Here is a 26,760-nt window from a genome sequence, read left to right on the forward strand (position 1 = left end):
GTGCATCGTGCTGCCCTCTCTAATCCGGAAATTTTTCCGCCGTTAAACAGTTGCTGGGCAACCCAAACAAAAAAATGTAGCCCTGCTCCAGCGGCCAGGAACAAGCCCTCTACATGAACCCCCCCCCCCTTTTTTTTTTTTCTCCCTCCCCCGATCCTACTGTATAAAAGACCAATTCATTCTGTGTCCCAGTGCACCCACGCACTCTCCTGTCTGGTGGGGCAAATGAGCATTAAGTGAGATTTCATTTTCTTACTCTTGACCGTTGTAGCTCAACTACAGTGGTGACTTTATTTAATGCATCATTTTTTTTTTTTTTATGATTTTGGAAATGTACAAGTTACGCGAACACTGGCAGATATTTTAATTGTGACAAATTCTTAAATTAATATTAACAAAAAGGTATTTTGAGCAAATATGTTTTTTAAGAAGTGTAATATATGTTTTTTAAATCCATAAATCAGTACCCAAATTGTGGCTCAGTTTCAGAAAGGTTGGTGGCCTCTCGTAGATGCACTTTACTGTGATTGTTCCCCCACATAATTGATAATACAGCCTTAGTAAAAATTTTATTAAATTCACATTTTTACTTGGAATTTTACACACCATTATGACAGTGCAGAAGGGATTTTTTCACAGCGATATCCAACTGTGATGCCAAATCGCTAATGCTAATTTCATCAAGTGTTAATAGTGTTCTTCAGTGACAGATTGGTTTGGTCCAAAAAAAAAAAATCACTACTGCCTTAGCAGGGACGATAGCATGACATTAGCACAAGTTACTCTTCCATATTTTGGGTTAACTCGCTCGTTAGACACTCTGCCATTTCCTCATCCTCTTGTATCCAGTGTTGGTGCTATGTCGCTAATGCTAATTTATCAAGAGTTAACAAGTGTTCAGCTACATACGGTAATATGATTTTCTTTCAAAATAAAACACAAATGCTGTATCGTGCTAACATGATAGTTGATACCATGTTGTGAATGCTAATTTCATCAAGCTTTACGTTTTCTAATATCACAATTATTGCATCGTTCGCACAATATTGAGACAATGTATCCGCTATCCATTGTTGAGGCCAAGTGGCTAATGCTAGTTTGATGGAGGGAAGACTTTGTTCTTCTGTTACATCATAAATTGTTCAATCCAAATATTACACAATCGCCATATTGTCGGCACGATATTCTTATCTCAAGTTACTGTTATTTCTCATCTCAGGCATCCAGTGTTGAAGCTAAGTCGCTAATGCTAAATTCACCAAGGGATAACCATCCTCTTCACCTACAGAGTGTGATATCGTGGATTGCTTTGTCCAGAATAAATCACCCAATTGGTGTTTTTGTTAGCACAATAGTGAAATTCAAGTTACTCTGCTATTGCCCAGCCCGTGTATGCATTGTTGATGCTAAAAATACTCATTTTAACAGTGTTAATCAAGCTCGTTGGGGATAAAGTGACATCACACACTGTCTATATGTTGGCTCTGTGTAATTGTGGGGGCAGGGATGTTTGGGGGTTCAATTCCTCACCGGCCCCTCTGCTCTCTGTTCAACAGCCTTACTTGCTACTTTAGGAAAGAGTTCAGCTTGCGCTCTATGTTGGCAAAGGAGTCGTCGCCCAAGTAGTCGATCTGGCCCGCCTCCCAGCGCTGCTTTCGTTCCTCCGACGAGATGGGCCGGGGGGAGGTCACGCTGGCCGAGGCGGCGGCTGATGGGGAGGACGATGAGGAAGCCGTCTGCTCTCCGCGCTCAGCCTGCCGGAGTTGATCCTGCATCATCAGGTGGGAAACAGGTGAAAATTGGTGACATACGTTTGGGTAGGAGTGTCAAAATTAGTGCGTTCAAGTTCTTTCAACGCGACAATTTTTTTAAACGAGCAATTAATGAGCGCCCCTTACTTGGAAAGCCTGTACTGGGAATTCCAGTCGCAATGCAGCAGACACGTCTACGTCAAAATTTCGTAGTAATAAATGTCATAATGCATATATTTGAGGAGACTGGGATCAAGTTGTATTTTACAATTTTAAAAATGTGTAGAATCTCATAAATTACTTCCATGTTAAAGATTAGATAGCTCTTAATATGAAAAAAAAAATGCACTGAGCTGTGACTGTCTTACAAATGCAATTATGCCATCTAGTGGCAGAAAAATTACCTCAACAAATCAATCACTCGTTTTTTTTACAGTACATCTTTTTAATTTCAACTCATTTTAACATTTTTTCCACTTATGTTAAGAATATAAAAACTTAGAAATAAAATACTGCACATTTAGAACTGATATAAAATTTGCGACAATTTTCGCCTGACACCCCTATGTTTGGGAAATAATTTTACTCCTCCACAAACCTTGTATTTCTTTGTACCCGTTCTTAGTCTCTCCCAGACAATAAATTGAAAACCATCATAAACACTCATAGTTTTGCAAATAAGAGACAGCATGCTTGCTTCAAGCAGTTTGTCACCCCCAGTTTACTGTTAAATTGACAAAAATATTATTATAATATCTAATGAAGGTCAACTACTCAGTTTGAAAAAATGCGAAACAAGTGTTTCATCTGGGGGGGGGGGGGGCACTACTATCCGTGGAGGCATTTCATCACCACAGTCAAAGTACAACTATACATTTTGCAACAGATAAGAGATGGTGATGCAACCACGTTTTATGGTGGAACGATGAAAGACTTTTTTGCAGGGCTCGACTGTTTGCGCACAGGCAGAATTCGTAAGACATTTGCCCGATGGGCCAATTTCAAGAGCCAGTTTCAAATACACAAAGTTAGTAATTCTGGGATCGGAATAAAAAAAAAATGGTCATAGCCATCAAAAAGTCTCAAAGGCCCATTCCCAGAAAGAGACAGGAAGTTGGCAATTTTAAGCTCAGTTGGCCCAAACTGGATTTTCAAAATAAATGCAACCCCCAAATCCAGTTTCACTCTGCAATATAAAATTTGCTAGTCATGTCTGAAAAGTGAAAATACATATAAAGTTGGCCATTTTGGCTTGAAGCAGCAATTTTAGCCTCAGTTGGCGCCAATCGGATTAAAAATAAATGTAATAAAACCACTGATCTGAATATGATTGGATAGCCGATAGGCCAAGACTTTTGAAGTCGCGAGGCCGCCATATTGCTCCTCCCAAGAAACATTTCTCGGCAAACGATCATATACAGTATCGAAATTGGAGGACATTTGACAGTACTTAGTAGAAACCGCATGATTTATGATGTTTTCAATTTGCAATAACTCACCTCATTGCCCGCTTCCATGACGCCACTGGTGAAGGGCGCGTCGCCATAGGCCCGCTGCAGCAGAGGCATCACTGACGTGGTATACAGCCGCCACCAGGACTGCAGATAATCCGGGTTCAGCCCGCTCGAGTCAGGGCGACCAATCACCTCACCGTTCTGGGCGTCGTAGGCGTAGCACCACGGTTTGGTCTTGCCCAGGAAGTGGACCACCTTAGCGTCGTGGCCAAAGCTGTGTGGACACAGAAGACGTTCCATGTAAACAAAGTAACTCATTTGCTCATTTGAAATGTTACCATGCTCCCAAGGACGTATTTATACGTTTTTTACATTTTTATGCTAGAGCATACAGAAGGCTTTGGTGCAATCTCTGAACCGAAGAGAATGGTTGAAGCAATGTAATTATTAACAAAAACGACCAGGAGGTGGAAGCAGAGTATAAGAGATCAACCAGGGCCATGAAAGAGCTTTCACTTTACCCTACAGTTTTAAACAGATTTGTGAATAATGATGAAACTTAGCTATAATCTAATGCTAATTGCTGAAAAACGGAACAGATAGAAATATACTTTTTTTTGATAAAAGAGACTAATATTTATTTTGGTAGGTTCCATGTTTTTATAGCAATAGAACACAATAGTTTGTTGGCCTCGCAAAATGAGTCAAAATCCAGTAAACCAGCCGGGAGCGAAGGGGGTTGCTTCAGTGAAAATGGTTGGCTGGGAGTGGATGAGTTAAAAGAAAGGTGACAACTAGGTCAGGTTGTGGTCCTCTTCTTGCATTTGGACCCTCACACACACACACACAAAAAGACCACCTTTGAATTGACCTTAGATATGCGTCCCAAAACACACTTAATGGCTCACTACACAATCAGCGTATGTGTGCGTACTGTTTGAAAGCGGGCAGATAAGAGTAGATGGCGATGCTGCTGAGGTTGTAGACAAAAGGAAGGTGCTTGGATATGTCGGCTGTTGACCACGTGCTGAAGAAACTGTTGAGGACGCCCTGATCGCCACCTGGGAACACAAAAACTAATATTAGCTCTAATAGTTCATTTTAGTCCGGAATGAGAAGATTTCTCCTTATAAAGTTATTTTGAGATCACGGGAAATTCAGTCAGTATAACAGAGTGCTATTATTCTCCAAAGGGAAGGAGAAGACAATAATACTAAAATATAGTTTATAAAAACGGAGACTGGAATAAGATGGGACTAAAATCTGTCATTTCCCAACTGTCTGGAATTGGACAATTTTAGTCAAAATATTTTTCTCAAAAGGAGTCCAGAATGACCAGATTACTGTAATGTGGATTCCAGGGAGGGGCAAAATTGTGGCCCACGTGCCACATGCGGCCCCTGACAACACTCCGCAGGGCCCCTTGATTGATTGCAACTCATTTTCTCCCAAAAACGTATAAGTATGTTCTATTTTAAATATTACCAGTGTCCCAAAGACATATTTATAAAGTTGTTTTTTTAATGCTAGAGCATACACTGTCTGAACTGAAAAGAATGTATGAAGCAATGGTAGTTATTACAAAAACAGCCAGCAGGTGGCAGCAGAGTATAAGAGATCAGCCGGGCCAGGAAAGAGCTTTCTCTTTCCCCTACAGTTTTAAACAGATTTGTGAATAATGATGAAACTTAGCTATATTCGTATGCCAATTGCTGCAAAAACGGAAACAGATATGCAAAATCCAGCAAAACAGCCGGGAGCAAAGGGGGTTGCTTCAGTGAAAATGGTTGGGCGTGAATGAGTTAAAAAAATTTTTTTTTTTTCTCAAATAAAAAAAAGAAAGAAAATCATTTTAAGCATTTTTTTTTCAAATGCGATGTAAATACCTAAAATATATATATATTTTAAATATACTGGGGGTGAAAAAAATATCTGTGAATATGCAAATTCGCAGGTGCATTTGTTTTTTGCTTAAAACCCTTTGCTTTTTTTAATAGTTTATATTTTATTGAGAAATGCATTTATTTAAAAATGTTAATCTATAGAGCACATATTTCAAACCTCTGGTTGAAGTGCACGGTCCTATGTGGCCCCGCTGTAATACTTATGGAAAAATTGTGGCCCCTTCCAGCATTTAAGTTGCGCATCTCTGCTCTAAACTCATTTTCTAAACCGAGTCTGGACCGTGATATGGTACAAATGCCATGTTTGAAAACAAAAAAAAAAACAATATTGGTATTGCCATCAGTCATTTACTGTTGTTTGACTGAAGGCACCACAGGTTAGAGGTGTGACCCTTCACATGACTCAAGAGGCCTCAACGGGGTCAGGCGTCGTGAACTCCCGTCAAAGTTGGACGTACTGGACTAGCACAATTGGTCAATCTCACTAAATATAAACATTTGCTTTCATGGTATAAAGAATGTGCAAAAAAAAAAAAAAAAAAGGTCACCGTCAAAACTTCCGTTGTCAGCGCAGAATGTCAGCAGCTTCTCGTGCGTCTCCATAGACGGCCGGAAAACAAACACTCCTGAATTGAAGCAGTCCGGCCAACCGGGATCCGGCGCGGCCGAAAGCTCCTCGCGCTCAAAGAGCTCGTCGATGTTGCAAAGCACCTAACATTTCGGTGGGGCATACAATTGCCAAACATTACAAATAATTACCAGTAGGTGAAAAAAAAAAAAATAATAAAAAAAAAAAAAAATAATAATAATAATAATTAGATATGGACCCCCAGGCCTCAACTTTGACACCTGCGATCTAAAGTGACTACAAAATGAGATCTTGCTGACATTCGTCATTTTGTAAAAAGAGTCCGAAACGAAGCGCAATTGAGAGGTTGCCATGTTAACGCAAAGAAAACTAGCAGTTAAAAAACAAAATGGCTTCCTGAAAGAAAAAAAAAAAGTGTAGGTTTAGTCACCATGGTGTCGGCGTCCATGAACACACACTTTTCGTAGTGCGTCAGCGTCCAGCAGTGCAGCTTGGTGAAGGTCACGCCCAAGTCGGGCCGCTGCATCAGGGCGAGGTGGGCTGCGTCGCCCGAGTCTGTGACGTCCACCAGGCGCACCTCGTCAAAGATGGAGCGCAGCACTTCCCTGTAAAATCAAGCGCTTGCTGACACAAAGTATTATAAAGCCTCGCCATTTTCCGAAGAACAACCTCATCGATGAAATTTAAAAAAAAAAAAATTGCACCCATCTGTGGATTTACTGCATTTATTTCATTTTTGCACATTAGCGAAACTGCTTCAAAGGGGTCATATTCTTTATCCTCTGCATAGAAAGACTCTTAGTGTCATACCAAGCTAAAGCATCTAATTAACCTTAGTCCCGAACCCTGTGAATAGTAACGGTTTCCCGTAGTTACCTGCACGGTTCTGCTACGTGAGGTCCGATGAGGGCGACAAGCTTCCTGGTGGTGTGGTGGTCTCGTAACGAGCGGCCCAGGACCATGGCCCCTTTGGCGTAGCTGTCATTGGTGGCCAGCGTCACAAAGGCTTCGCCTGATTACAACACCAAAAATATTCATGGATAATGCTTTTTTTTTTTTTTTTTTTTTTTTTTTTACACCTGAGCATTCCTTTAAATTCAACATTTCATTCGGCACATGAACACATTTTTCCAAAAGCTGTATTTTTTTTAAGTTTTATTTTTAGTTTAATTAAAAAGGTATTACATTTGTGCAGTGTTCACTTTAGGTCATTGTTTTTTCTTGATGGAGCAATGAGTAGATGTTTTTTCCTTAAATAATTTAAGTTACAGGACGCAACTGAGTGGAGAAACGTAAAGTGGCAGTGATGCAACCAGAGCTATTTCCACTTTCAACATTTAACGGTTTCAGTTAGGAAACAGATAAATTTATTTGTACAAGAGATTGGCTCGCAACATGACTAGAGGTATTTGCAATAAAAAAAAAAAAGTGAAATAAAATCCATCAATTAAATACTGCAGATATTTAAAAGTGGACAGTTGACTTTTTTAATATTTGTATGCAAATACTTGGGACTCTCGCAGGGACAGCCCACCTATCACTTGTTAAATTAAAGAACTAAGTAAACCTTTAGTTATTTGCCTGTTCCCCAAAATGTGTATGTGGACACACCGTTCTGCATGGCCGCCGTTTGTATTAGTTATCCACATGCCACAAAAATGCTTTAACTATCGGGCGCTTTTTTTTTTTCTCTCCCCACACTCGAGGCTCTGATCTCAATAAAAAAAAAGTCACATCGATTTCCAGTAAAAATTTAAAGAGTTAAATTTGTGTGTGTGCAATTTATGTTTGTTTTTTTAAGACAATGATTTGGAGTGAAACTGGTACATTGTTCAAAATATGCACTTTGGAAATAAATACGTTTGTTTAGAATTGGAAACCAGTCATTTTTATTTTAATTCCCCCCAATTATGAAGGGTTTGCTGAATGCATGCATGGAAAGTGTTCAGCACCTGCAACAAGTTTATGAACATCTACAATTAATAGAAAGAAGCATGTAGCCAACCAAAGATGAGACGGCCAAACTATCCAGTAGGAGGAGGCAGGCACACCAATTTTCACCAAGGCAAGAAATTCAATGTAAAAAAATAAAAATAAAAAATCTTGACAGTTAGATCATTTTGACATACATGCCACAATTATAGGTGCAACTTATAATAAGATTAACTCTTGCCAGTGCAAATAAGTCTAGTTTTACTCTGGGGTTGGCCTTCTAAACAATTAAAACTACTGTATTTCAACAAACAAAACATTAAAATAAAAAAATTATAAAACGCACACGTCAAACTTAAATTCTGAAAATCCTAACCGGAAGACTAAGGGCGAGCGGAGGCTGACTGGACAATCTGAACTGCTGCATCAACTCATTAAAAAAAAAAATAAATAAAACGCACCCGTGCGAATACTACGCGTAATAGTTGCTGTGCATGCTAAAAGACACTACTCCTACAAATTCTACAACTTCTACCCCTACCACTACTCGTGTCGATTTTTAAAACAAATATTAGCGACGTATTAAAATGGCAGAACAGAACAGAACAGAAGCAGGACTGCAGAGGAATCAGGCGGCCGAGCGTGTTGTCGGTCTCTTACCGGACATGGTGAGACTCCGCCGCGGTGTCTCGACAGGGAAGCACGCGAAGAATTAAGCACCGCGATGGAGGACTAGCCGATGGTGGTGGTGGTGGTGGTGGTGGTCGTAGCTTCGTCTCAAACAGCTGCAGCGAATTCCAGCTCAGGAATTAAAGAGCGCGTTTTCCGGGTCACGTGACAACTGTCATACACTGACCACGCCCCCACCTAGCCGGCTGCTGCGTTCGCGCAGCTGATTAAACGATTTATTAAAAAAAAAAAAAAATGGCGTCGACAGGTGTTGCGAAGGTCATAAACGTCAAGGGATTTGTATTTAGATGGATAAAAATCAAATCAGAGTGGGCCAAAAGTCTGTATATTTTAACATCTAACCTCCTCCTAACCTCTCTTCTTCTGCCTCAAACCGTTTTTCCTACTTTCCTTCCTTTTCTTGAAACTATTTCTGCCTTCTTACCTGACCAATACTAAGTTAAGATCCATTGTCTTTGTACTTGACTGCAATGTTTTTTTTAAAAGTAACTTTTTAGGTCCGTTTTGATTAATTTTGCTATTTATTCACTGTTACTTAGGTGTGACAATCAGTTGTACTTTTTAACTTTTAGCGTCTGAAGGTGTTTAGCTATTCCATTACTGCCCCATGGTGGTCAAGACTCAGCATTACAGCAATTATTGTGTGCTCCCACCCCCACACAATTTAAATCCGTTAATGTTGTATTATTTTGTCAAAATACCACAAGGATTAAGAATGCACTCTTCTTCTTTTTTTTGTACAGCATATTTCCTGCCAAGGTGAACTTGGCTGATTTTAGGGTGGATCTGTCTCAACGTGCACAAAATATTGCTGACTAATATATGCGTAATGGATTTTGCAATGCAGCCTCAGTCATTATTTCCACTAAATTAATTCCGTACATTAAAAGAAATCACATCAAATTTAATTAGTACTAAAGTAATAGAGGACTATTGAGACTCACTCCAGCTAACTAACAAGCTAACTAACTTATTAGCTAATCTTTGACAAATGTTTGTTTTCAGCTTTTATTTAGGGCCATGTTTAAAATTAAAATTTTGTGCATTGCATTTTTATTGAATATTCATGACTTTTTTTTTATATTCAAACTGCATAATTTTACAGTGGGTTATTATAATACGTTTTTGATCATAATATTGGAAATGAAGCTATTGTCCAAGTGTGCAAATCCAGAGCATTTACATCAACAATTCTTGATCATGTGTTTTGCGTTCTCCAGGCTGCCAATGAATAATGAAGCAGGTTATTAAACCGGGCCAGCATCTTCTTTGGCCCGCTTGTCTACCTTCACCCCGCTGCTCTGGGATCAGCTGTTGTTGGTGGGCCACAGTAACCGGAGAGCACCTCTAACAAAAAGAGCTGATCATGTGTCCATGGGAGGCTGGATAGAAAACATGGAAGGCTTGGTGTGTTGGCAGAGAAAATGCAGGTAAGAAAATGGATTTTTATGTACATTTACATGTGAGAATTAGTTTGATTATTGAACAGAGGGAAAGAGGGTGATGTAACGCTAAACTTTGCAGCCATATTGTACTTAATTCAGTTTGCATCCCTAATGGAGCGTCACTGATCCAAGCAGGTGGGCCCTGATGTTATTAATTTAGGCGTAACATTTCAGTTTGAGTGTGTGTAAAACTGATTGACATCGAAGGTGTTTTCTTTTTTTTCATCCTCCATTGCCAGGACATAGTTTTTGCGCTCTCTGTTTTATTTTAAGACATATTTGTCATCACCCGCCAAAAAGAAGTAGCTCCCAATGAGCTTTAACGTCCTCTGAGGACCATAATAGGATTTCAGATTTTTTTTTTTTTAGGTTTGGAGTAAGCATGGGCCGCGATATTAGGTTCTGAAAATAGTGAAACTGACTTGTGCTGAATATTTCTATCTTTTCTACTATGCAGGAGCTTTGAAAATAGTGAAGCCTAAGATGGCCGCTTTGAGCCAAAATGGCAGACTTCCTGTGTCTTCTTGAGACTTTCAAGGCAATAGGTGTTAAATGTTAACCGTGTGGACAACGCCTATCCCAGGGTCCAAACAGGCCAAAGGTTCGCTCCTCCAGAGTGATAAGCCGCTCTACAGCTTCCTGCCTCGTCTGCGGAGGACAAGACGCTGCCGATCAGGTCCGCTCTGGTGGTGGTGGTCTAGAGGGGGCGTTTTGATTTCCAGCTCAACTGTTAAGGTAAGCACTTGACTATTTATTATTTGTGGGGGTGTCATTCATTATAGGCAAGCGCAGGGGTTTGCAAAGTAGGGTTCGTAAGCCACATCCTTCCTGTCTGTAATGCAGCCCACTAAGCATTTAGATGATCAAGAGACCTTTAATATGTGTTGCATTAATGGAGCCTTATTCTCCTAAATTGGTTTATTAAAGTTCATTAAAAAAAAAAAAAAATCTCATTTAATAGTTGATTTGTTGTCAATGATAAAATTGTAAAATAAATAAATAAAAATTACATAACGTAACATTTCCCAACTACTGCATGCATTTTGTTAGATATTTATAGTTACAGTGATTATAAATAATGACATTTAAAAATTAGAACAAATTATTTTATTAGAATAGCATTTGTTTTTCTTATTCATTTGAAAATATTTTTAATCATCTCATTTAATGTTTTATGGTAAATTATAAAATACAGTAAAATAAAAGCAATGCATATGCATTTAGTATTTTGTATTGGCTTAATTGACTCAATTAATCAATTATAATGACATTATAATGAGAATGAAATATTTTATTACCTAAATGAACATGTTTCACACCTATTTATTCATTTTTATTATATTTTTATCAATCAAATACATTTTGACAAATGGTTAATTTATTTTTGTAAATAAACTAAGTAGATATTAGCAAAATAAATCATTTTACATATACATTTAACATTAATTAATTTTATTAAATGATGAGTTGATTATAACTGATTTGGTCATAATTATAAAATTATAATTGAATTTAAATAGATGTAATTGATTTAAGCTATTATAAAATGTGCAAAAATTAGCTGATTTTTGTTTTGTTTGTTTTTTTTCAGATTTTTGCCATTTGTTTTATTCTGATGCGGCTTGCGTGTTTCAGGCCACCATGGACAAACACGTAACCCACATTTCCAAGGAGGACCTGGACGAGCTCAGAGAGGCGTTCAATAAAATCGGTCAGTTCACACACACACACACACACGCACACACAACTTTTACGGTGTCAAGACACAGGACCTTTTTTTTTTAATTACTCGTTTGGCGTGTGGAACATTTGTTCTTTCATTGCAAATCATTGCTGAACAGTTAATCATCAATATTTTATTGTTTTATTAGGCCATGTATGCTGACGGTGGCCTGCAACCACTGCCTGCTCACCGTGCCTTTCATTTAATGACTTCTTAATGTGTGTGTGTGTTTTAAATCTATGCATTAATCACATTACTTATCAGGCAACAAATAATGATAGTAAAGGGATGCCGTGGGTGCCAGCCGATTTAAGCATTTTTGACTGATCTTTCAAGGTCCATAGAAAATTATGTGTTTGGACTATGGAAACACACATACTACCAAATGAAAGATTGGACTCTCATCTTTCATCAGAACAAAAAGTTTGTTTCTACCTTATTCCGTTTTTCAGTAATCAACAATAGAAAATGGTTAGTTTCACCTCTGTTTTGAAAAAAAACAAAACGTTTTTTAACGTCTTTGGCACTCCATAGGATTTTACTAAACGTTATTTAACGTTTTTGGCAGTCAAAGAGTTAATGATCCTCAAGTAACTGTTTTAAAAATGGTCATCTTACTACAGTTTGCTCTTGTTTTGGTCGCTGTTCAGTGCAGGGGTGAATCTAGTTTAGTGGAATGCGGGGCCGAGGCCACCCCCAAATCTTGATAATCCTAAAGTGTTACGTAGCAGTTTTTTTTCTCAAACAACTATAGAAAATGTAAACAATTTGTAATTGTTTGCTTCATTTCAATGTGATTAATAAATTAAAGTCAAAGAATTTCTGTTTAGTCCCTCAAATTATTTGTTGAACGGTAATAAAAATCGATGTTTCCTGTAACATGGTGAAAAATTGTGATTAACTCTTTGACTGCCAAAAACGTTAAATAACGTTTAGTAAAATCCTATGGAGGACTGCCAAAGACGTTAAAATACGTTTTTTCAAAACAAAGGTGAAATTAACCATTTTTTATTGTTGATTACTGAAAAACGGAATAAGGTACAAACAAACTTTTTTTTCTGATGAAAGATGAGAGTCCAATCTTTCATGGTAGTATGTGTGTTTCCATAGTCCAAACACATAATTTTCTGTGGACCTTGAAAGATCAGTCAAAAATGCTTAAATCGGCTGACACCCATGGCATCCCTTTTCTGAAAACGTCTGGCAGTCAAAGAGTTAATAATCATTGACTCCAATATAGATAAAAAATAATTGTGATGATCATTTTGGCCATAATCATGCAGCCCGACCCTAATTCTGAATAGTGGACGCAAGCAGCTACCGTACTTCTAGCCACAACTTGACTGCTCATGCTAGTATTGTCCAAATGTGATGTGATGTGGTTAAATATTACTTTTACAATAGGAGAGTTTATGCTTTGTGAGGTAACTTGCAAGTTATTCTCCACAAAATACAAATCTCCCAAAAATGAACTGCGGCCATTTATTCTGAAAGTCCTCTTGAGGTTTGCCGGCGCTAAAAAGTTTGTGCTTTGCGTGTGTTTTGTTTGTTTAGACATCGATAACAGCGGCTACGTGAGCGACTTTGAGCTCCACGAGCTGTTCCGCGAAGCCAGCTTCTCCCTGCCCGGATATCAAGTGCGGGAGATTGTAGAGACCTTCGCGGCCGGCGACACCAACAAGGATGAGAAGATCAGCTTTGAGGAGTTTGTCTCTGTGAGCTCACGGCCCAAAATTTGACACGCGCTTGAACACGCCGGATACGCTTTACTACACAGGCGTGTGCTTTTTATTTTGTTTAATTTTTTAGATCTATCAGGAGCTGAAGAGCAAGAAGTTCAGCGAGACCTTCCGCAAATCCGTCACCAGGAAGGAAGGCATCCGGTCCATCGGGGGGATGTCGGGGATCTCAAGCGTGGGGACACAACACTCCTACTCAGGTGCGAGAATTACAGCCTGATCCATATGGACTTTGTGAGGCCGATTCTGATAACAGCAGCAATTATTTTTGAAAATATATAGTCCCTTAACTCTTTGACTGCCAGACGTTTTCAGAAAAGGGATGCCGTGGGTGCCAGCCGATTTAAGCATTTTTGACTGATCTTTCAAGGTCCACAGAAAATGTTGTGTTTGGACTATGGAAACACACATACTACCAAATGAAAGATTGGACTCTCATCTTTCATCAGAAAAAAAAGTTTGTTTCTGCCTTATTCCGTTTTTCAGTAATCAACAATAGAAAATGGTTAGTTTCACCTCTGTTTTGAAACAAACGTCTTTTAACGTCTTTGGCACTCCTCCATAGGATTTTACTAAACGTTATTTAACGTTTTTGGCAGTCAAAGAGCTAACGCTCACATATGACATTTAGAAATGTTGGTAGAGATTTTAGCAAGAGTCACGGGCCATGTAATATGAAGCAGCAGGCCGGATCTGGCCCCCGGGCCTTGAGTTTGACACGTGATTTAGGCCATAAATGCATTACGGATTTTGTGCTTTAAAGAAGAAACAAGTTGGTTTAAGAGGATTAAGACAAACGTATCAAATTAAATACAATGCATTTTCATCCCTCTATTTCATGAGTGTAATATTTTTTTCCCAATTAAAACCCTGACTTTTATATGATCTGACACATGCATTGCACGGATAATCCATTAGAGGGCGGTATCACCCATCTGATGGCTTTTCCAGCGCCCTTGCAAGATTTTTGGAAATACAAATATGTTTGATATGTCTGTTTATTATTATATTTTTGACAGTTCTAAATGTATGAATTTAAAGTATTGTGACCGGATGTATCAAATATGATACAAATCAAAAGCCATATGTGGAACTTGATTTTCAAAAATGTTTTAGTTTGTTTGTTTGTTCAAAAGACCAATAAATACTCTGACAATTTTCTCCTATATATTTCATGGGTCAGGGTTATAGAAAATGTATGGATTTTAAAGACTACTACTTGTTTACATTCCTAGCACGTGAACGTTGACATTTAAAAGTGCGCATGTGTTCTGTTTTTGTGTGCAGATGAAGAGAAGGTAGCGTTTGTCAACTGGATCAACAAAGCGTTGGCCAAAGATCCCGACTGCCGCCACCTGCTGCCAATGAACCCCGACGATGAAAGCCTCTTCACCTCCGTCCGCGATGGCATCCTGCTGTGGTGAGCTCATTTTATATACACTTGCAGATTTTTATATTCAGTCGGATTTGGCACGCTAACGACACTCAGTGTGTCCTATTGAAAGCACACGCAACACACGTGACATCAATACTGTGAGTTTACTTTCTGTTCTCCCTGGCAGCAAGATGATCAACCTCTCCCAGCCCGACACCATCGACGAGCGAGTCATCAACACGCGGAAGCTCACGACTTTCACAAAGACTGTGAGTGGCTGCAAACACGTGACGTCTATTGCTGCCAAAGTGCAAAGTCGTCTTTTTATGAATATTACCGAAGAGATTACTGTACTGTACAGTATTATATGTGTATGGATATAAAAAGAGATGAAAATAACACATTTTGGGGGGGGGGGGGGGTGTTGCACATTTTTAGGAAAATCTTGTCCTGGCGCTAAACTCTGCTTCGGCCATTGGCTGCACGGTGGTGAACATCGACGCACTTGCTCTGATGGTTGGCAAACCTCATCTGGTGCTGGGATTATTCTGGCAGATTATCAAAGTGGGCCTCTTTGCTGATATCGAAATCAGCCGCAATGAAGGTCGGTACACAGTTTTTTTTTTTTTTTTTTTTGTGTGTGTACATTGTCATTTGTAACACTAATTTGGCCTGCTTGTTAGTGTTTAATATAATTCACATTTTTTATTATTATTATTTTTTTTACAAATATTTAATAATTGCTATGCTAAAATTAATGTGCTGTTTTTTTTTTAAATTAAGATGAAACAAAATTATTAAAACTGAGCAATTTGTAACTAAAATAAAAGCAATAAAATCAAATGACTAAAATATTTTTTTTTAACTAAATATAATATGAATAGTAATAAAAAAATCTATCTATGTGTTTTTGTTGTTGTTTTTTTAAAATAAAAATATTTAACAAATCTTCCGGTATTTATATACATATATATATATTTTTAAAGACAATATAATAACTAATTTACTAAAATAAAATAAAAATAGCAATACTAAAATTAAATATCAGTGCTACTAAAAACAACATTAAAAAAAAATAAAATAAATACAATTATTTATACTTATACTTTTCTAGTAAGATAAATAAAACAATTGCTAAAATCTGTTTGGATAGCTCTATTCAGACATTTTAAATATTTTTAAAACATTTGATGATGTAAGTGATCATTTTATCGGACCGTGCAGTATCGCACCGCACTCGGCCTAATGTATGTGCGTGTGAAATCTCCATCCAAGCTTAAATGAGTCGTGCTCGCGTGTGTGTGCTTTGCAGGCATGATTTGCCTCCTCAACGAGGGAGAGAGTCTGGACCACCTGATGTCTCTCTCCCCTGAAGAGTTGCTGCTCCGCTGGGTCAACTACCATTTGCGCAACGCCGGCACCGAGAGCATCGGCAACTTCAGCGGGGACATCATGGTCTCTCTGACAACGCACGCGCACACACGCACAGACACTACTCAGAAAAAAAATCTTGGATTTAAGATTTCAGGATGGACCGAAAATTCACTTTAATTTGACAACTAGAGTGGGCGAACCTTTTTTTTTTGTCATGTTGTGGAAGAGTTATTTAAAGTATAGTCTAAAGTTTTTGGGATTTACAATTGGTGATTTCCATGGCAAGGATAAGAAGTCTTTTTTATACATTTTTTTAAGAATAGAAATTTTGATTTCCCGCAGATTTGGCCGGTTTAAGAAAATATTACTTTTATGTAGTTACTTTTACATACGTAACTTGCCATCAGTCATGGTAACTCATTTGCTCCCAAAAACATATAAATACGTTGTATTTTAAACATGACCATGCTCCCAAAGACATATTTATACATTGTTTTTTTAATGTATTTTTATGCTAGAGCATACAGAAGGCTTTGATGCAGAATCTGAACTGAAGAGAATACTGGAGGCAATGGTAGTTATTACAAAATCGGCCAGCAGGTGGCAGCAGAGTATAAGAGATCAACCAGGGCCATGTTGCAAAAAGTTCTTTCCCCCACTGTTTTAAACAGATTTGTGAATAATGATGAAACTTAGCTATATTCTAATGCTAATTGCTGCAAAACGGACACAGATAGAAATATACTTTTTTTTCTTGATGAAAGAAGAGACTCTAATCTTTCTTTTAGTAACTTCCATGTTTTATAGCAATAGAACACAATATTATGCGGGCCTTGCAAAATCACTCAAAATCCAGTAAAACCGCCGGGAGCGAAGGGGGTTGCTTCAGTGAAAATGGCGGGCAGTGAATGAGTTAATGGACATGTTATCACTGAGCTTCCTTATTCCGCAGGACTCACGGGCTTACTTCCACCTCCTGGACCAGATCGCTCCTCGTGGAGAGCACGACGACTTCATGAATGTCAAAATCGACATGAACGGCCTGAATGTGAGTCACTTTAGTGGAACTGTGGTAAAAATCTGCCCTCTGACCAAAAAAATTGGCGTTCGATTTTGCATAGACCTCGTGAGGAATTACATCTTTTTCGCAACATTTTTCTTGGAAGGATTGGGACCTGAACCGGCGCGCCGAACTGATGCTGCAGCAGGCGGCCCGTCTGGACTGCCGGCAGTTTGTGACGGCTCAAGACGTCACCGCTGGGAACAACAAGCTCAACTTGGCCTTCGTGGCCAACCTGTTCAACACGCACCCGGCCCTGCAGAGGGGCCACGTCAACGGCTTGGAGGCGGCCCAACTGGAGCGTGAGACCCAACAGACTCTTTGCCACGCTACGATTGTTGCAGGAATGGGCGGGTGACGGTGGGAATGTCCTGTCTTAACAGCCGAGAGCAGAGAAGAGAAGACTTTCCGCAACTGGATCAACTCTCTGGGCGTCAACCCATACGTCAACCACATGTACCAGTAAGTCAAATCAAAAAGTGGCACTGGCATTTTTCCAAAAAGAAAATAATAAAAATTTTTGGAAGACATTTTTTTTTCTATTTTTCTTCCAACCCACGTAATTATTCAGAAAAAAATGCCAATAAATCAGCAATATGTGTTTTCTGCAAAAACAGGAGGTAAGTGGAGAGGAAAAAAGCCTGGGAAATTTTGGACAACCCCCAAAATGTTAAAATTTTAAAAATTAAAAGAAAAACAAAAAAAAAATCCAGATTTATCAGAAATGTATTATTTTTTTAAATTATTTTTTTAAATTCAAGTTAGCAGGCAACTGCAACCACACTCTTGGTGATTTTCTAAAAAGAAAATAATAACTTAGAAAACTTTTTTTCTATTTTCTTCCAACCCAAGTAATTGTTCAGAAAATTCCAATGAATAAGCATAATATGTAAATAAGAGGAAAATGGAGAGAAAAAGCCTGGAAAAATTACAAATATTAAAATTAAAAGAAAATTGAAAAGTCCTCCAAAATTACTCTGTACCATATTTGTCAATAATGTATTTAAAAAAAACAAAATTCAGTTACAAATGCAAAAATATACTATTTGTATATTTAAAAATATATATCTTCAAAACAAGTTTGATGATTTGATTTAAGTACATCCTCAAAATGACTGCTCAAAATAAATCTGTCCTGTCAGTCAAAAATTGATCATCATAAAAATGGAAATAGAATAATTAAAAATCTATTTAATTATAATATAAATTATATTCAAAATATATTTCTATATAACTTACATAGTCTTAAATTCTCAATACCCGGTGCTTTATTTTTACTTTGTCTAAATGCCCCACCAAATTAAATCTGTACCATAGCTGTCAAAAAAAAAAAAAAAAAATGCGAACGATCATAATTATTTTATAGATGTTGTATACACAAGTACAGTGTGTTTAAATAAATCTAATGCTACTATGCCTCAGCGATCTGTGCGACGGTTTGGTGATTCTGCAGCTCTACGAGAAGGTGAACGTTCCCGTCAACTGGAAGAAAGTCAATCAGCCTCCCTACCCCGCCCTTGGGGCTAATATGAAAAAGGTTTGACTCATGACAGCACCAAGACCGTTTCGAATCCAATCAAAAATGGACAATTTGTATTTTACTGGGCACACAGCTGGAGAACTGCAACTGCGCCGTGGCCCTGGGTAGGAACGTGGCCAACTTCTCCCTCGTCGGGATCGGGGGCGAGAACCTGAACGAGGGAAGCCCCATGCACACCCTGGCGCTGGTGTGGCAGCTCATGAGGAGGTGTGTTGTGACTTGTCAAGGAATTGTAACACGTGCATGCTGTGTTGTGGGAGGTTATATTGCATTGAAAGGTTTTCCTGATGGGCCTTTTTACATTGATTGCACTGGTTTAAGATTACCGTAGTATATATTTTCCGTTCCGTCTTCAATTACGCTTATCCGGGGTCTTTACTGGTTGGGCGAACTCCCACGCACCCTCGAGGACCCTGCTGAGGGTGTAGAGCTGAGTTTGACACCCCTGGTCCAAACAAATTCAAAGTATCAAAAGGAAAAAAAGCCAACAAAATTACAGGAAAAACATGACAAAGATTATGTGACCACTGACCGCAATACACAGAAAGAGGTGACCTGTTATCACACTTCCACACGCAGGTACACGATGCTGGTGTTATCAGATCTGGGTGGCGGCGAGAAAGTGGGAGAGCAGATCATTCTCAAATGGGTCAACACCACCCTCAGAGAAAAGGGTAAAGATTCACAGATCAGCAGCTTCAAGGCGAGTGTGCGAGACTCTTAATTTTCTGACAGATGTTACGGGCAAGGAAACTCATTGCATTCTACCCTCTCAAACTGAACCGTGCAATCCCATTTGTGTGTTTCTACAGGATCTTCACATCAGCACCAGCATGCCAGTGATCGACCTGATTGACGCCATCGCTCCCGGTACCGTCAAGTGGGACATGGTGAAGAGACCGGAGAGGGGCGTGATGAAGACCGCTGACAAGCTCAACAACGCCAAGTAAATAAATGCCTAGTCATAGTAAACAAATATTACAGCAGCTCAATGAGTCTACGAGACTATTTGTACTGCCCCCTGGTGGCCAAGGCCGCCACACCAGAAGGGGCAGCAAAATGAATTGAATTGCTTCCACCTCTGGTATTTCCTGCCAACTCATCCTTTTTCCTCTTCCTTTTTCAGATATGCAGTCTCTTTGGCCCGGAAGATCGGCGCTCGTGTCTACGCTCTGCCTGACGACTTAGTGGAGGTGAATCCCAAGATGGTGCTGACGATATTCGCCTGCCTTATGGGTCATGGTTTGAAAAAGGCCCATCGCTAAACTCCGAAATAACATCCGCTCATATATGTTTTTGCATTATTTAATTCCTCATTCATGCAGTCTTCTACAATGAAAAATACATATACATACTGTAGAATCATGCCTCATTCTTACAAAAATTGCATTTTTCATTTCTGTGATTGTTCCCCCGTGTATTTTATTTAATTGGACATTGGAGTGGATGAGAAAAGCAAAAATGATTGACTTTTTCACTGTGAAGCTTTATGTCCTTAAATGTACACTGAACGTGGCTCCTAGCAAATAAAAACTCAAAGTATCCTAAACCTGAGTTGTGACTTATTGCAGTAAAATTAAATTAGGGCAGAAGCTTTGTCTGTGCAATGTGATTTTGTCATATATTTTTTACTATAGATATATGGTTTAGTTGTACAGTAATATATAGTATTTTATAATAGAATACGCTAAATAATATATATGTAATGACTATAGATGTCATAATGTTATATAGAATTATATTGATTTTGCGCATAAAAAATAAATGTGCTTTTTTATATTTTACGAAATTATAAAATGAAATGAATTAAAATGTAACTATTAAAATGACCATTATTGTTAATACTAACTACAGGATAATAGGGTTTACTTTTTTCTGATTAGAACACATGCATGGATGTATGCATTATTTTTTTCAATTTAGAACCTAACCCAACCCTAACATGAATAAAAAATAAATAAAATTAGGAACAGAATACCACTAATTGTGTGTACAAACACAAACAGATGCATTCATATATTCATTCATATTAAATAAATGCATCAAAATTTGAATATATAATATTATATATTTATATAATATTTACATACCATTTTTTTTAAATAATTACTTAAATTATTTAATGTATAACATTTTTAAATACATTAAAATGTAATATTTGTAAATACTTATAATTCGTGCTTCCGCGAGCTTTTCGGTCCTCGGCAGTTGCCGTACTACCACAACAACTACGTCAAAATGGAGCGAAACTTTTGACCGGTCTGCCATTTGAAACTCCTGCAAATTTGTCCAATACAATGATTTAGACATGAATTAGGAGACACAACACCTAGACAATGTTGACCATGGAGGGGCTGGAGATGACTGCTATGATACCGGCTCTTCATGAGCTTACCAGGTAACTCCGGCTGATTAGTGGCTAACGGGCTAAGCTAACTTGAGCACATTTGTTGTGTGTACATTAGCCACACTGAATGTTCTCTAAACGGGCTTTAAATACACAATGTTTGTTATTTCAGCGCCAGCCCGGGGGAATACGACGAAGCTGTAAAGAAACCCCGACAAATCCTGTGTCAGTTCATTGACAGGATCCTGACTGACGTTGACGCAGGTAAGTCTGATAAAAGAAAACAAACATTCATTTCAAACACTTGATTGAAAGCAGTGAATGTTTTTTTTTTTTTTTTTTACTTGGCGCTTGATTATGACGACATTAAACAACGCCTTTTCTATAGGGAAAAACAATCCAGATAAATGTAACATAACAGAAGTAAACACGACAGCACAAATACAGTACATACATTGCTATTACTCATTGCTAAAAACAAACAAACATATTGGGTCATTTTTTTGTTTCTTTGGCTCTGTAAGTACTGTATAATTATAAAAATGATATATTAGAGAATTATATTGCATAAAAATGTGCATCATGTCCTAATTTATGTCATCGTTAACATTTCTGATTTACAGTTTAACGTAAATGTAAAAATCTTTTCTGTGGAAAAACATGTTCCTTATTCCCTTAGTGTCTCTCGGGCTGAATAAGAAGTCCACTTCGGAGCCTGCCTGCGTCATGCTGCTGGACTTTGTGCAGCACATCATCAAGTCGTCGTCGCTCATGTTTTCCAACCCTTCCTGTCAGCCAGCAGACTACCCGGATGCCACGCAACGCAGCACTGGTAAGATGGGTCTTGAAGTGGATGTGGAAATGTATGTATTTTGGGAGTCAGGCACTCATTTGAAAAGTAAAAGTCAGATGGCCGATAGCGCTTTTAAAATTCTAAAAAAATAAAAAAATTAGTTCATGAGGATTTTCCATAAACAATCTTCATGAACTCGAGCATAGTAACAACGTGCTGCTATGCTAGAGTTCATGACCCCAAAATACAGCCTCTGATTGGTCTATTGCAGTTTGTTATGATGATCTCCGCTCATCTCGCTTGCCCCCAGACTTCAACAAGTGGGTGTCGCTGCATCTGCTGCGCGTGGCCACCGCCCCAGACTGCGGCGCCATCCACGGAGGGGTGCGCGCCGCCCTCTGCTCCCTGCTGCACTCGCTCCTCATCCGGGCGCCCTTCATCTTCGCCCGCCTGGCCCACGACCTCATCCTCCTGGCAGCCGAGCTGGCCGGCATCCTACGTGAGCACGTTACCTCCCGCTCAGCCGGCCTTTGGCCCGCCGCCCTCCTGTCCTTCGCCGTCCCCCCGACGTGCGCCAACCTCAGCCCTTTGCCCCTCGTTCTCGCCTCCCCGTCGGCGCTGGAGTCGCTCGCTGCGGCGACACTGTACGTCGTCGCCGACGTCGTCAGGGGCGTGATCTCCCCGCGGGACCTGAGAATGGTCTGGCAGACCGCCTGCGCCTTCCTGGCCCACGGTAACACCCGGCTGAGGACGGTCGCCATGGCGTTGCTGAGGCGGCTAGTGGAAGAGGGGGGCTTCCCTGAGGCGCTGGAACAACAGTTCTTCGCCGCTTTTCTCCATGTGCTGAAGACGCATGCAGGCGGGTACGAGGGGGAGCTGCTCAGCCTGACCCAGTGCGTGTTTCGACAAGGTGGCACCCGCATGGAGGACATGTACCTGGCACAGGTGTTAGAGAGCGTCTGCAACCTTGCGGAGTCTCAGGCGTCCAACACAAGTATGGGAAAGTATGGATTTAGAAAGAAGTACACAGATATTGTAGCATTAATTCATTGCTGCTTTTTTCAATGCAAAGAAATATTACAGAAAATATGAAATATATATTTTTTTGAGCCTTTCCTTCATTGTATGGCTAAAAAATGAACTGTAATACCGTAATATGCCACAAGGTAGGGCTTAATGCCCAGCTAACAGGCTACTTTCGGTCTGTCAAGAGTACATAATTGACATCTTTCTTACGCATAGGAACCCTGGAGCCCGGCGCCCCATTGGGGACGGAGGTAACCCAATCTCTGTGTCACGCTTTGCAATGGGCGCTGTCGGTCGCCGCCAGTTGCGGGAACAAGGCCCTGCTGCAGATGAGGCGAGTGGTGGAGGTCTGCGGGACGCTGGCGTGCACCGTGGGAACCGAAACTCAAGCTGAAGTACAGTAGTTGTCTTCTTTTGTATCTAATTGCTATTACCTCCCCCAAGGCTGGTTTGTTTGTGCACAACCTTGTGTCTAAAGTTTATCAACCAGGTTGATAAGTTAGCAAGTTTGTCCAGAACCCAATCATACATGTCATTAATTGAACAATTTGATAGATTTGTTTTTTGTGTGATTAATTTGCGATTAATCCTGAGTTAATTATTGAAATCATCAAATTAACTCATTCACTGCCATTGACGACTACAGACGTCAAAAATTCATTTGAACTATTTCTATTAGTTTAGTATTTTTTGTTTATTGTACATTTAGAACAGATATAAAATTTGTGATTAATTTATGAGTTAAGTGAAGTCATGTGATTAATTACAATTAATTAATCGCATGACTTCAATAGTTAACTCATGATTGATCACAAATTTTATATCTGTTTTAAATGTACAGTAAAAAAAATTCTAGGTTTTTATACTCTTGTTAACAAAAGTGGGAAAAAAATGTGAAACTAATAGAAATAATTAAATAAATAGAATTTTTGACGTCTATACCCGTCAATGGCAGTGAATGAGTTAATTACGATAAAAACCTCTTACAGTATTTATTTTGATATCATGATGCATAATACTATGCATATCTACACTTCATGTTAGCAGTAATGACAGTATATGATGCATATTTAAACACATTTTTGTTGCTTTACTTATATAGTTAACATATTATATTTATTCTCATTTTTCCCCCCTCCTTTTCCCTTGCATATCTCGCGCTTGCGTCAGTGCTCGGAGGGCTTCCTGAAAGCCGCGCTTAAAGCGGAGATCGCCGTGCTGACGCGGCAAGCTGAGGACGAGCCCACGCCGACCAAGAAAGTCTGCAGAGCGGCGCGCGGGACACCGAAATCGGCGCCATGCGCGTGAGTTGGCAGGAAAAACTCAAAATTCATCGCAGCCTTCAGAAATTGACGGCGACGTTGGCGTGTTCCAGCAAAGTGGCCGCACCTGACGACAGCGAGGTCTGGGCCGTGCTCAGCCGCCGCTTTGACGAGCTCTTGGCACTGTCGGACTCGGACGGCGGCCAACCCGAGTGCGCACGTCGGCTCGCCGCACTTCGGGGCGTTGCGCTCATCCTCCGACTGGCCGCCGTTTGCTCTTCGCCCACCAGGTGTGGCCCTAACACGCAGATGTGTTTTTTTTTCGGCTACCTCAATTTTGACTACTTTTTTGACTTACCTTATTATTTATTTGGATTTCACTTAACATAAATACATTTTTTAATACAATCCAAAATAAAGGGAGTCTTTTTTTACTTGACATATTTAAGTATTAACTCACCATTTAATGTACATTGTTTATTAACCCCTTAATTAAATTTGGGGACCTCCTGCACTTCCTAATTTTTCCATGATATGTCGACTATATGCATTACTTTCTTCTTCTTCCAATCTCACAGACAGCCACACCTCCTGTGGGTGTCCCGTGAGAATCTGGGCAGGACATTGAGGAGCTGTCGATCAGTGCTAGAGGGCGGGGCTAAACCCATCTCCAACCAGAAATACTACGAGTCCGCTGTCCAGATCGCTGTGAGAGTCCTTGACTGTGTGCTCTACCTGACCGGTAAGTATCCCATTCAAATGCTAACAAGAAGTTAGCATCGACTTCAAATAACGAATATTCACACACAAATGTTGTGGGAACACACCCACAGGTAAGATAACACTAAGCAAAGGCACAAATTCTTCCCAATGTGTGAAAAACGAGTCATTTTAATAGAATTCAATCGTAACTTTCTTCTGTACTCACTTTTAAGTGTGTGCACCATGGATGCACGGCACCACACTGCCCCCAAGAGGCCAAAATGCACAGGAACAGTCAGTTTTTGTTCAGTTTTTTCAGTTGCTATTATTTTTTGTTTATTCTATTTTTATTTCACCTTCTTATTGTTTTAATTGTTATTGGTGATATCCATTGAAAAGGAATTGGGGAGGGCGGCGGCAATTTTATGCATCTAATATATATAAATAATCGGCAGATTAATTGGTAATTGGTATTTTTTTCTCGATCGATAATTCAAACCACCGCCAGCCCAAAACAAATTGCCAAAAAATTGGAAGAATTTTTTTATTAATATCCTACACTGCTTTCCACATCCCGACAGAGCTGCTACACCCTCCATTGTGAAAAATACAATAGCCAATTGTACTTAATTATTCTTATTTTCTTGCTACGCAGCATGCAGCCAAGGCGAAGACACGCTCCAGCGGCGCGCGTGTGCGCTCCTGACACTGCCCTGGGTGCCCGATCACAAGTTGGCCTCGGCATACAAAAGTTCAGGGTTCCCCTCCTGGGTCCTCACTTTGGCTCAGAGGCTCCATCTTTGCTTCTGTGAGTATAGTAGTGCTTTGTTTTTTTTTCGTTTTTTTTTTTGTTAGTTTTTTTGTTTGTTTGGTAGAAGGTTGCATCAACCCTCTCGAGAGATGTTGTGGGGGCTCAAGTTTGAGAAAGTCTGAACTGACTGTATTGTGGAATACAATTGAATGAAATGCTGTTACAGTCTATTGTAGATGCATAATTCAGCCACGCACCATATAATGTTTAAAAAATTTTTTTTTTTTCATGTTTATTGAAAACGAAAAATTGGCAGAGAGTTTCAAGAAATATGCACCATGCTAATGAGTTCGCATCTTGTTTGTGTTTTCAGGGATGTGATTTTTCCGCTAATTCGCGGAATTCCGCTTTTTTTATCCCCACCCCCCCCCCCCCCCAAAAAAAATAGATTTTTTTTTTTTTTTTTTTTTTTTTGTAGTTCATTGTGTATGCACATGACTCCGACAGATAACATCTTCTGCTATAACAAAGACATTTGTGGTATGCTCTAATATGAGTTACTTTTCATTTGGTCATGATATAATTATTTGTTCATGCTCCCCCCCCACTGGGCACTGCCCTGGACCTAGCTGGGTGCCAGCGGCCCCCAGACCCCCGGCTAAATTTTCAGATAATTTCACTTTGGTCAAATCACATCCCTGTGTTTTGTCAGCGAGCGAGGTTCAAGCGCAGTGCGTCTCTCTGTTGGCGCGCCTCCATGGCGGGGTGTGCGAGGCCTGGCGTGCGTTTGTGTTCTCCGCGGCCCTGCAAGGTCGGGACGAGGCCCTGAAAGAGGCGGCGGTCCGAGCCGTCCCGCTTCTTCTTCACAAGTTGGAAGACTCACGTCGCAACCGCATCACCACCACCGCCTTATAGTACGTGCTTATGAGGCCTAATCAGGCTTATAATAGTTTGGGAATTTTCATTGTGTTAGTTAGTTTTTACTTTGTTTAATGTGTTGTTTTTTTTACTTATTCACTGCCATTGACGACAATAGACGTCAAAAATTCATTTGAACTATTTCTATTCGTTTACATTTTTTTTCCACTTTTGCTAACGAGTATGAAAACCTAGATTTTTTTTGTACATTCAGAACAGATATAAAATTTGGGATTAATCGTTAATTAACTAGTGAAGTCATGTGATTAATTACAATTAAAAAAGTTGAATTGCCTGACGCTCCTAATTTAAAAAAAATAAATAAAAATAAGGGGCGTCAGACGATTAAAATTTGTATTTGTAATTAATCGCATGACTTCAATAG

General features: G+C 39.5%; 3 protein-coding genes across 6 annotated transcripts in view; 2 read left to right on the plus strand and 1 right to left on the minus strand.

Moving 5' to 3' along the window:
* Positions 1-554: 554 nt before the first annotated feature.
* Positions 555-8,457, minus strand: gyg1a (glycogenin 1a). Its single transcript, XM_077561633.1, has 7 exons — positions 8,291-8,457; positions 6,575-6,710; positions 6,129-6,303; positions 5,658-5,820; positions 4,140-4,266; positions 3,251-3,479; positions 555-1,769 (listed from the first exon to the last, which is right to left on the minus strand). The coding sequence occupies exons 1-7, from the start codon at positions 8,295-8,297 to the stop codon at positions 1,566-1,568; spliced, it is 1,041 nt and encodes a 346-aa protein (XP_077417759.1). The 5' UTR covers positions 8,298-8,457; the 3' UTR covers positions 555-1,565.
* On the plus strand, positions 1,633-20,125 carry LOC144048996 (plastin-1-like). 3 transcript variants are annotated; one of them, XM_077561540.1, is made up of 18 exons: positions 1,633-1,781; positions 9,541-9,750; positions 10,223-10,500; positions 11,401-11,476; positions 13,043-13,203; positions 13,298-13,427; positions 14,515-14,647; positions 14,790-14,871; positions 15,041-15,206; positions 15,915-16,057; positions 16,929-17,024; positions 17,143-17,338; positions 17,420-17,498; positions 18,459-18,573; positions 18,650-18,783; positions 19,156-19,279; positions 19,389-19,522; positions 19,703-20,125. In XM_077561540.1, exons 3-18 carry the CDS (start codon positions 10,318-10,320, stop codon positions 19,839-19,841), a joined length of 2,091 nt encoding a protein of 696 aa, XP_077417666.1. In that variant the 5' UTR covers positions 1,633-1,781; positions 9,541-9,750; positions 10,223-10,317; the 3' UTR covers positions 19,842-20,125. The 3 variants fall into 3 exon arrangements, with proteins under 3 accessions (XP_077417666.1, XP_077417683.1, XP_077417675.1); XM_077561557.1 differs by having other exon boundaries at positions 10,349-10,500; positions 11,357-11,476; XM_077561549.1 differs by lacking the exon at positions 1,633-1,781 and adding an exon at positions 8,568-8,639.
* Positions 20,126-20,803: 678 nt separating this feature from the next.
* The window catches only part of atr (ATR checkpoint kinase), a 33,122-nt gene continuing 27,165 nt past the window's right edge, over positions 20,804-26,760 (plus strand). For both annotated transcript variants that reach the window (XM_077561647.1, XM_077561657.1), the window contains exons 1-10: positions 20,804-20,974; positions 21,096-21,187; positions 21,603-21,755; positions 22,027-22,710; positions 22,959-23,137; positions 23,913-24,046; positions 24,118-24,294; positions 24,583-24,746; positions 25,362-25,514; positions 26,170-26,371. In XM_077561647.1, coding sequence (XP_077417773.1) covers positions 20,913-20,974; positions 21,096-21,187; positions 21,603-21,755; positions 22,027-22,710; positions 22,959-23,137; positions 23,913-24,046; positions 24,118-24,294; positions 24,583-24,746; positions 25,362-25,514; positions 26,170-26,371 — 2,000 coding nt within the window. In that variant the 5' untranslated portion in view covers positions 20,804-20,912. The remainder of the gene's footprint in view (positions 20,975-21,095; positions 21,188-21,602; positions 21,756-22,026; positions 22,711-22,958; positions 23,138-23,912; positions 24,047-24,117; positions 24,295-24,582; positions 24,747-25,361; positions 25,515-26,169; positions 26,372-26,760) is intronic.

This window comes from Vanacampus margaritifer, chromosome 1, assembly GCF_051991255.1.
Source record: "Vanacampus margaritifer isolate UIUO_Vmar chromosome 1, RoL_Vmar_1.0, whole genome shotgun sequence".
Classification (NCBI taxonomy): domain Eukaryota; kingdom Metazoa; phylum Chordata; class Actinopteri; order Syngnathiformes; family Syngnathidae; genus Vanacampus; species Vanacampus margaritifer.